At 49.1% G+C, this 14,471-nt stretch overlaps 1 protein-coding gene and 1 long non-coding RNA gene across 8 annotated transcripts in view; one reads left to right on the top strand and one right to left on the bottom strand.

Annotated features, from left to right (window-relative positions):
- Positions 1 to 439: 439 nt before the first annotated feature.
- Positions 440 to 2,638, bottom strand: LOC311420938. Its single transcript, XR_014684624.1, has 2 exons — positions 2,468 to 2,638; positions 440 to 1,690 (listed from the first exon to the last, which is right to left on the bottom strand). It is a non-coding gene; the product is annotated as an uncharacterized lncRNA (long non-coding RNA).
- A 9,767-nt stretch (positions 2,639 to 12,405) lies between these two features.
- The window catches only part of MAP2K4 (mitogen-activated protein kinase kinase 4), a 112,762-nt gene continuing 110,696 nt past the window's right edge, over positions 12,406 to 14,471 (top strand). The window contains exon 1 of one of the 7 annotated variants that reach the window (XM_084492510.1): positions 12,406 to 12,632. In XM_084492510.1, coding sequence (XP_084348636.1) covers positions 12,533 to 12,632 — 100 coding nt within the window. In that variant the 5' untranslated portion in view covers positions 12,406 to 12,532. Of the gene's footprint in view, positions 12,642 to 14,471 lie in introns of all 7 variants that reach the window. The other 6 variants (XM_084492511.1, XM_084492512.1, XM_084492513.1 and 3 more) reach the window with 6 other exon arrangements.

The raw sequence follows: 14,471 nt of genomic DNA on the forward strand, positions 1-14,471 counted from the left end.
CTCACCAGGAGGGTCGTGCAGCCTGCCACAGGTCGCCAGACAGGCTGTGCAATCTCTGGCTTTGGAGGTTTCTGAGGCTTGCTCCCCTGATCTGCTGTTGGTGATAATCCTGCTTCAAGTGACATGTTGGGCTAGAGATGTTCAGACATTCCTTCACACCATCATGGCCATGTTTCTGAAAAACTCGTATATGGAAGAAAATTAGATCTTAGCCCCATGAAATAAACATGAAAAACCTATACAGTAAGACTTCTAAGTAGCTATGCAAAAGCATAAATCCTTCAAGAGGGTCCCTGCGGCCCTGCGGTCCCTGCCTGAGCTACGCTGTAGCTATGCCCACCTCTGGCTCAGCCACAGCCATGTCTGTGTTTGCCTGCAGAGCCTACTGGGAAGAAAGATTCACGTATATTAATCTTGGTGGCAGATATCTGAAACAGGATTTATTTTTATTTTATTTTATTTTATTTTGGCTACTGTAGAAATAGCTAAGCCTGCTGACAGCTGGCATCACAGAAGAGAAGGATGTCATTCCCAGTGAGCTTCTCACAGGCATCTTGTCTTTCCCAAAAGCCATGAACAGAGACAGCTCTAGGTATCACAGATTGGAAGTTTGATGATCTTGAAGAACCACGGGTATATGAGAGGAATAGCAAATCAGGGATAAAAGGAGGCTTTTTTTTTTTTTTTTTTTTCCCAGCCAGGAGATTGGGATTTAAATCACTATTTTTGTAACGACCCTATAGTCTAGGATTCATTTTATATTTAAGAAGACATACAGTCTTTTTGTATTGTCTGGACAACAAAAGGTATATACTCAGAAAAACAGTACTTCCTCATCATTTCCTGATCATTTATCACCCAAAATGACAATTATTTACAAAATGAAAGGGGGTTCTTACGAAATATATCTGCTGTGTCCATCTACCAAAGCTGAGTATCTGCCAGATTATTTCTCCCACTGGTTTCAGTAGCAGCATTCAGCCCCACACAGAATTAGTTCTCACTGAACTGTTATGTGGAAGACACATGAATACATTTGTGGAGGGGATTAATGTTCACCTTGTCCTGTTATTTGTAACCATCTCTTCCCTTGAGCGGGTTATGAGAAATGAAATTACTGTGGAGAATGTCAGAGAAGTAAGAGCCCTCTTTGTAAATGGCTGCCATTGTTACAGCTCCACTGAGTAGGCTTTATGGCTCATTATAATTGTGTTATTCTGTATATTAAACAATTGCTGGCGGCTGCAGGCATAACAGCGGGCCATGTCCAATATAACTAAATCCCTCTAGATATTTAAATTGATTCACACTCCCATCCTGAAGCTCAGAAAAAATTAAACTGCTCTCTACCGGTGCCCTTAAGAGTAAAACTTTCCTATTAAGCATTCTGGGAAAGGAGTACCAATACTTAGAAAAGCTGGAGGACTACAATCCAACAGGATACGTATATTTTGTTCTCCTCTTACCAAACCCAGCTTGAAGTGTGGATTTGCAAGAGCAACAGGCAAAATGTCCCTGCAATTTTTCAGTAGGTCCCCAGGTAGCTGCATTCCTTTGGTGAGGCACCAGGAACTACACTGTATGACTGGTTCATCTTTTTAAGGACACGGGACTTCACCAGAAGGCATGTGGTCATGATTTTCTTTGTGGTGCAACCTCTGCCTCCAGATCTTCAGTCCATTCCCCTCACCTAAAGGAGAGAAGGTGTATCAGGCTAGAAAACAGAAATGTCAAGGCCTTTTAGCTGGGTAAGAAATGATAGTGGTGTTAGTAAGAATAAGAGAGATTAATATAAGACAGAGTATGTCTTTTGTTAGAGCAATTTATGTGATAGAAAAATAATGGTAGAGATGGTTTTCAGGCACACCAGCTCTTTTTAGGTGGGAAAAAAAGGTGTGAATTTCTGTCCATTTCCTCCAACAATATTAGCTGGTCTTGCAAAAAGAAATCTCAGCTGTGATGAACTCTGACTGTTTCCTTTGTCCTGTTACAAGTTACTGCACACACCTTGTGAGAAACACTCCATAGCCAATAACTTAGGCTCAGGCGAGGATCTCAGTGAAGTAGTAATTTATTCACGATTGCAGTGGCGGGCGCTCCACAAGCAGGAGAGAGCGCATCTACTAGTTCTAAAACACAGTTTATATACCTTTTGATGACAGGACCCTCCCCTGTTTCCCCACTGAGCAGGTAATCCAGGTTCACAATCTATCTGATGCTTCACAGACAATGCATGGCCTTCAGTTGCCGGCCTGTTAAATTTCAAATTTCCTTTTGCCATTTTTACTGTTTGAAGTGGTAATGTTTCTTCACTTATCTGACTTGACTTAACACCATGATTTTCACCTAATTGTCCTAAGGAGTCTGGTTGTCTGCATTTTACAAGGTCGTCTGCCATATTCCTTCCTTCTAAACAATGTAACTCTTCAAAAACAATATTTATATTCCCACAACCTTTATAGCCCACCTGATTGATGGGCCATGGCTGAGCCACGTGGAGAACTGCTGCTTGCCGTTTTGTAGCTGCTGGGCTTGAGTGCAGAGGGGAGACAGTGGCTTCTGGAGAGCAGCTGTGAGAGAAAGGCAGGGAGACAGGGTGGAGGGCAGAGAAACAGCCAGCCAGGCAGAGTCAGGATGGTGCATGGAGTGGGCTGGGGTAGGCCAAGACCTCTGTCTCCTTATCAAGTAACAGTGAGGTCTGAGATCAGCTCAGCTGTGCTGCCTCACTGCCATGGGCGAGACCATCAAGAAGAAAGGGGGGCAGAGATGGAAGGGGCTGCTGAGCTGGCAGATAGCAGCATCTCCTGAGCACTTGGAAGGGTCTGCATGGGGGTGTCCCTGTGTCGTGGTTTAACCCGACCGGCAGCTAAACACCACGCAGCCGTTCGCTCACCCTCCCCCCTCCCTCTCTGGGACGGGGGAGAGAAATGGAAAGTGAAGCCCGTGAGTTGAGATAAAGACAGTTTAATAAGACAGGGAAAAAAAAATAACAAAATAATAATAACAATAATAATAATGATGATACAATGGTGATAATACGAAAGTAATAATAGTATGTACAAACAAGTGATGCACAATGCAATTGCTCACCACCCGCTGACCGATGCCCAGCCTAACCCCGAGCAGTCCGGCCCCCTCCCCCCGGCTAGCCACCCCTATATATTGTTTAGCATGACGTCAGATGGTATGGAATACCCCTTTGGCTAGTTTGGGTCACCTGTCCTGGGTCTGTCCCCTCCCAGCTCTTACTGCACCCCCCAGCCTGCCCGTTGGCAGGACAGAGCAAAGGCTGAGATGTCCTTGGCTTAGTATAAGCACTGCTCTGCAACAATTAAAGCATCGGGGTGTTATCAGCACTCTTCTCATTCTAAGCCAAAACACAGCATTCCACCAGCTACTAGGAAGAAAATTAATTCTGTGCTAACTGAAACCAGGACACCCTGTAAGCTAGCAAAGTTCAGTGACATGAGCAACAGAAGGCAAAAGATCCTTCTCTTGATAGGGTAGGGAAGAGCGGATCAACTTGCAAACTGTTTCATCTCAATCTGTTTTATTCTTTGCTGGTCTAATTCAAAAGCAATCGTGCTGTAGTTTGTATTTTAGAAATGTAGCGGATTTCTAGTGGTTTGTGTATTTACTGCAAAAAATAAATTGAGGCTTGTTCACTTTAAAGCTTTAGCTACAATGACAAGCTACTAGAACTCCCCGCACCTCCACAGGCAGAAGAGACTTATCTCTGCCTGAAGGGAGCCTCCAGTAATACTTCTTCCTCCCATAAGAGGGAGGCCAAGAGCATTTAGTATCCTTGAATATAATTTGAGCTAATTGAAAATTCGTTCCTCAGTATTAGATGAAACATTCTTATCAGATGAAACATCCTTATGCCTCTCTGGAGTCTGCTTGGCAGAAACTTCAGCTAATCTTCAGTTAGGGAACCCCATATCTAAAGGACAGAAGTTTTCAGAGGAGAGTGCTGGAGGGATGGACCCAACAACCAAGCTGTGATACTGGAAGAGCCATGTTGCTGCCCAAGAACCTGCACCAGAGATGTCACTTGTCACAAAGCTCACTTGGGACGTTTCATTGCTGAGGAGGAAACAGGACCCAAGGGCAGATTTACAAAGGTTTCAATAAAGTTTAATTGTGATCATGAGATTGCTCCTCCATTAGGGAAAGGAGAGGTAACCATTAAAATTTGGCACAGCTTATATACAGTTTGCAGCAAAACACTGCACAAACACCTCCAATTGCATCATTACACCAGTCCTGACCCTGTCAGTCACCTTCCCCCGTTGCTGGGCACAGTGGGCACAGTGGGCCTCCTGGTGTGGGACAGGTGCAGGCCTCAGGCTGGATTCAGTCCTCTGTTTATGTCCCCCAAGACCTTGCTCTTCTCTTGAGTTAGAGTTGTGAGAAACACTCCGTAGCCAATAACAGGCTCAGGCGAGGATCTCAGTGAAGTAGTAATTTATTCGCGATTGCAATGGCGGGTGCCCCACAAGCAGAAGAGAGCGCATCTACTAGTTCCAAAACACAGTTTATATACCTTTTGATGGCAGGACCCTCCCCTGTTTCCCCACTGAGTGGGTAATCCAGATTCACAATCTATCTGATGCTTCACAAACAATGCATGGCCTTCAGTCGCCGGCCTGTTAAATTTCAAATTTCTTTTGACATTTTTACTGCTTGAAGTGGTAATGTTTCTTCACTTATCTGACTTGACTTGACACCGTGATTTTCACCTAATTGTCCTAAGGAGTCTGATTGTCTGCATTTTACAAGGTCGCCTGCTAAACTTTTCTTATCACTGTAAGCATATCTCAGTACCACATTCCCTCCTTCTAAACAATGTAACTCTGCAAAAACAACATTTCTATTCCCACAATTCCCCCCTTTTCTTTTTTTTTTATGAACTGTAGATTTTTGCAAAAACTCTTTTTGTTTTTTATTTATTTATTTATTTATTTATTTATTTTAAGTGGAATTTGGTAAACATCTTCCTCTTCTTCACTTTCTTTGCTCTCCATTTCCCCTAATATAATCATTTTATCTGAGTAGGGTGGTGGATCTATGGTCATTTGTTTCAATAATGCGGTTTCAATTAACCGCTGGACAAGTCCCCTTACACAGGGGATAATGCAACAGCCAATAGCCGTCAAAACTCCTGCTACTATAATCAAGGATGTAAATATGGACATTACCATCCCTTTCCATTTACCAAACCAAGATTTCAACCATCCTGTGATGGAAGTATCTGCTCACGAATATTCTGCCAATTCATTGGCAAGGGTGGTAAACCCTTGCAATGCTCTTGTTACTGTGCCATACAGGGCAGTATTGTTACGGATAAAAGTACAACAATGGTTGCCCAGCATCACGCATACACCACCCTTCTCTATGAACATCATATCTAATGCTATCCTGTTTTCCCAAGCCATTTTGCTGATGGCATCTAGTTCTGCCATTCCTTCATCTCTCTTCCTCTCCTTTCCATCCTGGCCCTGACTCCCCCTGAAGATTTTCTTCATCTTTCTCCAACCCTCTGCCTCACTACCCGCTGCACTGTCAATACCATTAATTTCGATCTCTTTTTTTTTTTTTTTTTTTTTTTTCCCTTCTTATCTCCCCTCCAGACACACCCCTCCAGGGCCTCCCGCAGGAGGGTCCCCCAGTGACTGTTCACTACGTTCCCCCCACCTTCTGAAGCATTTTCTGTGTATTTTGCCAGGCTTTAATCACACAATGAACTTTCAAGAGCCCTTGGGATACTGGGTCCTCAGGTCTCATCCCCAAGTACTTTCTCATTCTGACACTAAGTCTCTCATATGATTTCTGTGTTGCACACTATTATTATTCCAGCCAGGATTGGCAAGTGGGTATTTCTGCCCTGCCGGTATTACCCCTGGTCCTGGAGGATGAGCTCTTTCCCATTCTTGTATAGCAGCTCTCCTCCTGATCATTCCCATTTCTTTCCCTGTAAACAACATACTTATAGACATAATTCCCTCCCCCAAGAGTATAAATCAGGTCGTAGGAACTGGTCTAATTGTTCAGCTAGGCTGTTGGGGTCCTTGAATAAAGACTTCCTCTCCTTCTTAAAAGTCCTAACCTCTCTGCTGGTAAGGAGGAGGGGGTAGTTCACCTAAGAGGATACACAGTTAGTGTTAGTACTGTTAGTATCAGGGAAGGCAAAATTCTCAACATATCTTCTACCTTGTTCTAATTCTTGCCAGAGCCTAGAGTACGATCCTTCTTTAGGGACAGTGTTAATTACAGTCCCTGTCTCCCTTCCTGGAGTGACTGCTGCTGCCACCAGTTCAATATTAAGATTATAGGGAGCGTAACTTGGCTCCTTCTCTGAAAAAGGAATCTTATTGTTTACACATAAATTTAAAGCCTGAATTTTCATCAGACCCGTGTTTTGGCCAAAATACTGCTGTTTCCTTAATTGGTTCTTTTGTCCAGACTGATACACAATATTTAACCTTTTTTTTTTTTTTTTTTTTAATTATTTTTCTTTTACAATCCCTCTAATTTTGGGATTATGTTTCCAATTTCTTATCATTCTTCAGGAAGAACTATTAGTAGGCACTCCCCCAGGGATATCTCCCTGTCCCCTGGAACTCATATTTTACCATTTTTCCTAACCCTCGCCAGTATGTGCTACAGAATTTTCCCTTCTGCAGTGTACCACACACCAACGTACTGAAAAATGGGGGTGTACCGCCAAGCACTTCCCCGTGCAAGCGTTACCGCACACCTATGAGTTTACCAGATTCCCTGGAACTCGTACTTCCCATCTTTCCTAACCCTCGCCAGTATGTGCTACAGAATTTTCCCTTCTGCAGTGTACCACACACCAACGTACTGAAAGATGGGGGTGTACCGCCAAGCACTTCCCCGTGCCAGCGTTACCGCACACCTGAGTTTACCAGATTCCCTGGTGTACTTCCAAGCACTTCCCCGTGCAAGGATTACCGTACACCAGATTCCCCTGGTGTAGTGCCAGCACTTCCCCGTGCAAGGGCTTACCATGCACCAGATCACAGGACCCCCAAGGCAATACTTAATATTTCTTACCTTGGTCTGTGCACAGAGTTACCGGATCGATTCTTAAAAACCCGGAGTGCCTACCTTCTTCCTTTCCCCACTACTTCACGGATCCTGCCTCTTTAACCAGTCTCGGGCCCTCTGTCAGCTTTCCGCAGAACCGCCACCGTCGATGCACAGGACCGCTGAAATCAGCAGGGCATGCCTTCCTGCTGCTGCGGCGGTGGGGCTCCCTAGTAGGTGACTGGATCCCGGACGAGCCCCCAAAATTGTGAGAAACACTCCGTAGCCAATAACTTAGGCTCAGGCGAGGATCTCAGTGAAGTAGTAATTTATTCGCGATTGCAATGGCGGGCGCCCCACGAGCAGGAGAGAGCGCATCTACTAGTTCCAAAACACAGTTTATATACCTTTTGATGGCAGGACCCTCCCCTGTTTCCCCACTGAGTGGGTAATCCAGGTTCACAATCTATCTGATGCTTCACAAACAATGCATGGCCTTCAGTCGCCGGCCTGTTAAATTTCAAATTTCTTTTGACATTTTTACTGCTTGAAGTGGTAATGTTTCTTCACTTATCTGACTTGACTTGACACCATGATTTTCACCTAATTGTCCTAAGGAGTCTGATTGTCTGCATTTTACAAGGTCGCCTGCTAAACTTTCTTATCACTGTAAGCATATCTCAGTACCACATTCCCTCCTTCTAAACAATGTAACTCTGCAAAAACAACATTTCTATTCCCACAGAGTCTTTTCAAAACAGGATTTTTGGTGTTTTTGTCCCACAATCTACACCACTAACGGAAAAGGCAAATGCTACCCTGAAGTGTATAAGCAGGATAAGCTGGAGTAGCTGGAGTAATGTGTCTAGCTAGGGACACTATATTTGAAAAAAAAAAAAAAAAAAAAAAAAAGGTGAATCAACAGTAGAAAGTCAAAGGAGGGCAGTGAGGATGCTGGGAGGCACAGAAAACATGAAGAAAGGCTGAAAGAATTGGGTTGGTGCAGTATGTAGAGAAAGCCTGAATGAAGGGAAGGGAAATATGTGCCTAAGAGGTCATTTCAAAGAAGGGAATTACTTGTCTTGCATGGCTGTAGAGAACAGGAAGGGATATAAGGGATTTCAGCTCAGACAAAAAAAGCTTAAGTTAGGCTTTCAGATAATGTTGTGTTGGGACAGTAGCATGCCAGAACAGATTGCTGTGGGTGGCGCAATCTCCATCACTGGAGGTCTTTAAGAACAGGTATCCCAAACATCTGTCAGGACAGGTACTGTTGATCCTCTCAAATCTGCAGGGCAAAATAAAATAAACAGTATGATTTTACCTAACTGTACCACATGCAGGTGGCATGAAGTAGAGATGGAAGCCAGGTGTCAGCTTCTGACGGTGTTTGCCAGTAGGCACTATGTTTCTTTATTGTGGCTTGTAAGATGTCAGCTTTGGTCTTGAACTCTTAGATAGGGCAGAAGAGAAAAGTTAAGCAGGAGGGGAAAGAGAAAGAAAGGTAGTGCAATTAGGGGAAGATGTCTCAGCACCAGGGGCTGGACTGCATATGCCCCTCTTAAGCATGTAACTCTGCATTTAAGGCTACTCCGGTGACAAAAGCAAGCTGTTTAAGAAATATCATCTGGCCTTAGAGCTTTTTGAAACAATGCTGAAAGAAGCCTCTGGTGGGGGTCTTCTCTTTTTCCCAGGAAAGTGCCAGGGAAGCTCGTGGAGCAGATTATCTTGAGTGTCATCATCTGGCACTTGCAGGGCAACCAGGCGATCAGGCCCAGTCAGCATGGGTTTATGAAAGGCTGATCCTGCTTGACAAACCTGATCTCCTTCTATGACAAACTGATGCGCTTCGTGGATGAGGGAAAGGCTGTCGATGTGGTCTACCTTGATTTCAGTAAGGCTTTTGACACTGCTTCTCACAGCATTCTCCTCAAGAAACTGGCTGCTCATGGCTTGGACTATTGGAGGGAAGGCTGAAAGAAAAGCTCTGTGGGCTCATGGGTAAAAGACTTTGGGAAAGCAAAATGGGCAGAATCACAGTGCCTTGGCTAAACTGTGCAGTAGAAATGCTTGAGGGATAATTAAAGGTTATTTTAAAGTGCTTCACCATGTTTATTTTCAGTGAGTCACAATTAAAAAAGACCAGGAGAGGAAATTGATATAGCAACCGCTTTTCTTTTATCAGAGCAAGGCCTGGCTTCTGGCTCATGTTCAGGCAGCAACACCTACCCCACTCCCACACGACATCCCTTGCTCAGAGTCTTACAGGTTGTGCACAGTCACAGCCTGGGTCCCCATGGGCTTGCATTTGAAGGGGTTCACAGTAGAGTGGAGAGACCTTTTCTGCATCCTTTGTGCTCACTGCTTGAGGTGCTGTTAACCCAACACTTTGTTGGGTTAAAAACTGGCTGGGTAGCCGGGCCCAAAGAGTTGTGGTGAATGGAGTCAAATCCAGTTGGAGGCCAGTCACTAGTGGTGTCCCCCAGGGCTCAGTACTAGGGTCAGTCCTCTTTAATATCTTCATCGATGATCTGGATGAGAGGATCGAGTGCACCCTCAGTAAGTTTGCAGATGACACCAAGCTATGCGCGTGTGTTGATCTGCTTGAGGGTAGGAAAGCTCTGCAGGAGGATCTGGATAGGCTGCACTGATGGGCTGAGGTCAACTGCATGAAGTTCAACAAGGCCAAGTGCCGGGTCCTGCACCTGGGGCACAATAACCCCAAGCAGAGCTACAGACTGGGAGATGAGTGGTTGGAGAGCTGCCTGGCAGAGAAGGACCTGGGACTGATGGTTGATAGTCGGCTGAATATGAGCCAGCAGTGTGCTCAGGTGGCCAAGAAGGCCAACGGCAACCTGGCTTGCATAAGAAACAGTGTGACCAGCAGGGCTAGGGAAGTGATCGTCCCCCTGTACTCGGCTCTGGTGAGGCTGCACCTCGAGTACTGTGTTCAGTTTTGGGCCCCTTGCTACAAGAAGGACATCGAGGTGCTCGAGTGAGTCCAGAGAAGGGCTACAAAGCTGGTGAGGGGTCTAGAGAATGGCTTATGAGGAGCGGCTGAGGTATCTGGGGGGTTGTTCAGCCTGGAGAAGAGGAGGCTCAGGGGTGACCTTATCACGCTCTACAGGTACCTTAAAGGAGGCTGTAGTGAGGTGGGGGTTGGTCTATTCTCCCATGTGCCTGGTGACAGGACAACGGAGAATGGGCTAAAGTTGCATCAGGGGAGGTTTAGATTGGATATGAGGAAGAACTTCTTTACTGAGAGGGTTGTTAGGCATTGGAATGGGCTGCCCAGGGAAGTGGTGGAGTCACCATCCCTGGAAGTCTTCAAAACATGTTTAGATGTAGACCTTAGTGATATGGTTTAGTGGAGGACCGGTTAGTGTTAGGCCAGAGGTTGGACTAGGTGATCTTGGAGGTGTCTTCCAACCTAGATGATTCTGTGATTCTGTGTTTCTTTTAGCCAAGGTTTTTACTTTGGGCCCCACCTGATCCATGTTGCAGCTGCATTGCTGCCATGTCCATGCCTTCCCTTGTCCTCATTGAGCCAGACCTTGATCTGTGAAATTGACTTCCCAGTTTATCCTTAAATCTGCCTCGTCATGGTAGTCTTGCCTGGTAGTCTGGTGTCTTGGCTGAATCCGGTTACCGTCACAGGACCTGCCCTGCTTGCCTTGCCGAGGTCTGGGCCCTTGCTGCTGAGGCCATTGCCCTCACGCTGCATTAAGCTCAACTCCTGCAACTCCTCCCTAGTTGTCCTAGGTGTTCCCTGACATTGGGTAGGCAGAGGTATAGGGCTGGGATACTGCTCTGCCAGGGGCAAGGTGTTCCCTCTGAGAATAATGGAGAAGAGGATAAGGGCACACCTTCCCCTGGAGGTGAGTGTTTGTGCTGCTGTATGCAGTGGGGTCTGTGACCTCTGTTGCAAATTTGGCTGAAGGCCATGACTGACCATTGCCACCAGCTGTACCCAAGCAATCTGTGTTTAGGAAGACCAGTTCCTGTGGGCAGCTCTGGGTGTGAGTGCTTCCCACTCCTATCCCTCCAAAGCAGTGGAGGGGACAGACTGTACATGCAGCTTTGAAAGAGCGAGTGATGGCTTCAGAGGAAGCAGCTGCCAGGTAGGACGGCAAAGGGTTGCAGCCTAAGATCAAACCCAGCAAATAGGTCACTTGGATTTGGACCTGAGTGCGTGAGGAGTGCACTCAAGCATTTGCCCAGGTGAAGAGAAGTGGTATCTGTGGCGAGGAGGAAGCAGACTCTGCTGTCCTTGCAGCAGACGGAGGACGGAGCAGAAATAGGAGGTGGTCAGAACCAGCTCTTTCATCAGTGGATCTCAATTTATAAAGGAGGTCAGAATTATTTCTGTGATACTAATAAGGACACAAGGACTGTTGTAGGTGAAGAGTATCCTCCACAATATGTGGTGTGCTAGAAAGAGAGTCCACATCCCTTTAGACCCATTTCACTCCTCTAGTCCCTGTCATATGCTGTCCCTAAGGCTGTAAGTTTGCTGGAGCTAGAGGTAGGATCAGAAACCAGGTAGAGGCAATGTGCTGGAACAAACAGTACCTAATGGAGGAAATAAAATGATGATGATGATAATGGCGGTGGTAAAAGGGGTTGATGCCCTGGCTATTCTGGAAAACACAGGAGGAAGTTACACTCTGCAGTGGTTAGGGAAGATGTTTCAGGTAAGAAATGAAAAGACAAGTTTGCAAGTAGCTGCTTGTGCAAGCGCTATTCATGGGTGAAGATGAGAAATGTGATCAAATTGGTTGGACAAACTGCCATCCCTCAGGGGGCCTCATTGAGGCAGGAAGATGGGAGGCTGGGGAAATACATTTGGGCACCCCTGGTCAAGGAGGCCATTGCGGTCAAACAGTGGGACGTGCCATCATGTTGGGACCACAGCACGGCACAGGGCTCCTGAAAAAAACACAGTGGCCCCAAAGGGGCTTACGGCAAAGGGAGTGGGCAATGCTTCACTGCCAGAGAAAGCAGAAGGGATGCAGAGCAGGGATGCTGGAGATGGGGCAGGGGCCTCCTGGAGACCCACACCGCAGGCCGGGCGCTGCCACACGCGGGGGGCGGAAGGCAGAGCGGGGCGCAGAAGGGGGGCGTCCAGGAGGCATCGCCGAGCGCCCCCCGGCCGTGCGGAGCAAGGGCCCGGCGGCGGCGGCGAGCGGAGGGCCCGGCCGCGGGGAACGGGCCGGGGGCGGCAGACCCCGGTCCCGCAGGCGGAGGCAGCCGCAGGGCACCCTGGCCCCGGCAGCCGCCCGAGCCCGCAGCGCAGAGCCTGGGCGGCCGCTGCGGGTGCCCCGCCTGGGAGGGGTTAAGCGGGAGCCCCAGCCCGGGGGCGGACGGCGGACGGGGAGGCTCCGGCGCCTGCTATACGGCGTCGGGGCTCTAGGTGTCCTGCCTGGGAGGGTCCCTGCTGCATTGCAGCCTCCGCGCCGCTCCGTCTCTGGCGCACACAATGGCAACTCCCAGCCCCAGCAGCGGCTCCGGCTCGGGCGGCGGGAGCGGGCCGGGCCCCGGCGGCCCGCCGGCACACGCGGCCGTCAGCAGCATGCAGGGTAAGCAGGGTAAGCAGCCCCGTGCTAGGCCGCGGCCCGGCCGCCGCTTCCGGGCCGGGCAGCGCGCCCCGCTCTAGGCCTCGCCGCGGCCCCGCTGCCCCCGGTGGTGCGGCGCGGCCCCGCCTGCGGGCCCCGCGACCTCGGCGAGCAGCGCCGGGCCCGGGGGCGCGGGGGGGGAGCCGGGGGCGGCGGCCCCGCCGCTCCCTCCCGGCTCGGCGCTGCCCCAGTCGGTATGGGGCGAGCGGGTTCCGCCCCCCGGGGCGCGGGCGGGCTGCGATTCCCGGGGTCCGGCCGGGCGGGCCGGGACCCCGCGGCAGCGGCGCTGGGAACCCGCTCCCGAGCCGGCCGGGGGTTCGGCCGTGCCCGGCCCGGAGCCGCGCCGCCCCCTCGACGCTAGCTTGGGGCTGGTGCCCGCCGCCGCCCCGGCGCAGCCCTCCCGCCCGCCGGGCTGCCCCGGGGGCTCTGCGCGGCCGCGCTCCGGGCCGCCCCCCGCTGCAGCCCCGCGGGTGCCGCGTGTCGCCAGGCCGCAGCCGGAGGCTCGGCGGAGGGCGGCGCCGTGCCCGCCGCGGCGGGGCCGGGAAGCGGGGCTCGACCTCGGCCTGCGCGGCCCCAGGAGGCGGCGGCCCCTCGGGGGGGAGCGGGGCCGGGGAGGTGGCCGGGGGCAGGCAGGAGCGAGACAAAAGCCGGGGGCTTTAGCTCCGGTATTTCTTCGGCCCGCTCCGTTTTGTGCCCTCCCTGCCCGTGCCTCTACCCTGGGCGGTGACCTGCGGGGAGGGGGGGCGCGCAGCAGCCTCTGCCCAAATGCAAGTTTTTGGTGGCGGGCCTAGCTCGGCAGCGCCGTGCCAGTTACGTCTAACGCGCTGCTCTTTTCCCCGGGAGTGCGGCGTTGTTGGTGTTAACGAGCCGGGGTAGAGCCCCGGGGCGGGGGGTGGCCAGGGGGCAGCCAGGGTAACGTTTTGGCAAACACTGCTGCCCATGTACTGCTGCGGTAGCCGGGCTCTTGGTGGCCATGGGAGGATGGCTCTGACCCGACTCCCGCTGGACTCCTCAGCGTTGCTCGCTGAACGGTTCTGGTGCTTGGCATTTCTTGTTCCTTTATGTCTGTTCATGTGTTTTTCTCGAGACAGATGTTTAAGTAAAAACAGTTTAATGGCGAGCTTGTGGTTAAATTTTTGTTGTTGTTTTATTCTGATGGAAATTTAGAGTGTTATACTAGGGTAATGCTGCCAGGCTTCCCATCTGCACTTGCTGATGGTTGAGTATTCTTGCAAAAACAGTGGATATTTATTTTTCAGAAAAGCCACAGCGAATACCTTTGGAGTTTTTTCTTTAAGGTTACACCACTGAAAAACACTCTCTTCTTAAGCAGCATTTTAGACTGTGTTACTCTGAGGCCACACAGTGTTGTTTTTTTTTTTTTTTTAACTTAATACAGGAATGGTAATGCTAAGGAAGCTGTTTGTCCTGTTTTGGGAACGTTTAATTTTTTTTTTTTTTTTTTTTTTTTTTTTTAAGAAAGAAGAAGGGAAAGGTCAATCTCTGTGTTGACAGGAGAAGTATGGGAGCTCTCGGCTAAAAAAATTTCACGCTTTGCTACTATCTGTTCTGTCCTGTCGGGAGAGACTACTTGGAGGCTGACAGGGAACCTGTTTGGGTGGAGAATTGATTACACAAACTGCAGAGTTTGGTGTACGTGGAACTAGACAGCAAATTTTCACTGTTTGCAGCTTCCACTGTGTGAAGGTCTTGTGTATGCTAAACTAAGAAGCTGGTACCTGTTGGGCCCTAGGAAGGTGATACTATACACGTTTATGATACCTTTCAAGAACCGTAGTTCCA

Source organism: Aythya ferina, assembly GCF_964211825.1.
Source record: "Aythya ferina genome assembly, chromosome: 18".
Lineage (NCBI taxonomy): Eukaryota > Metazoa > Chordata > Aves > Anseriformes > Anatidae > Aythya > Aythya ferina.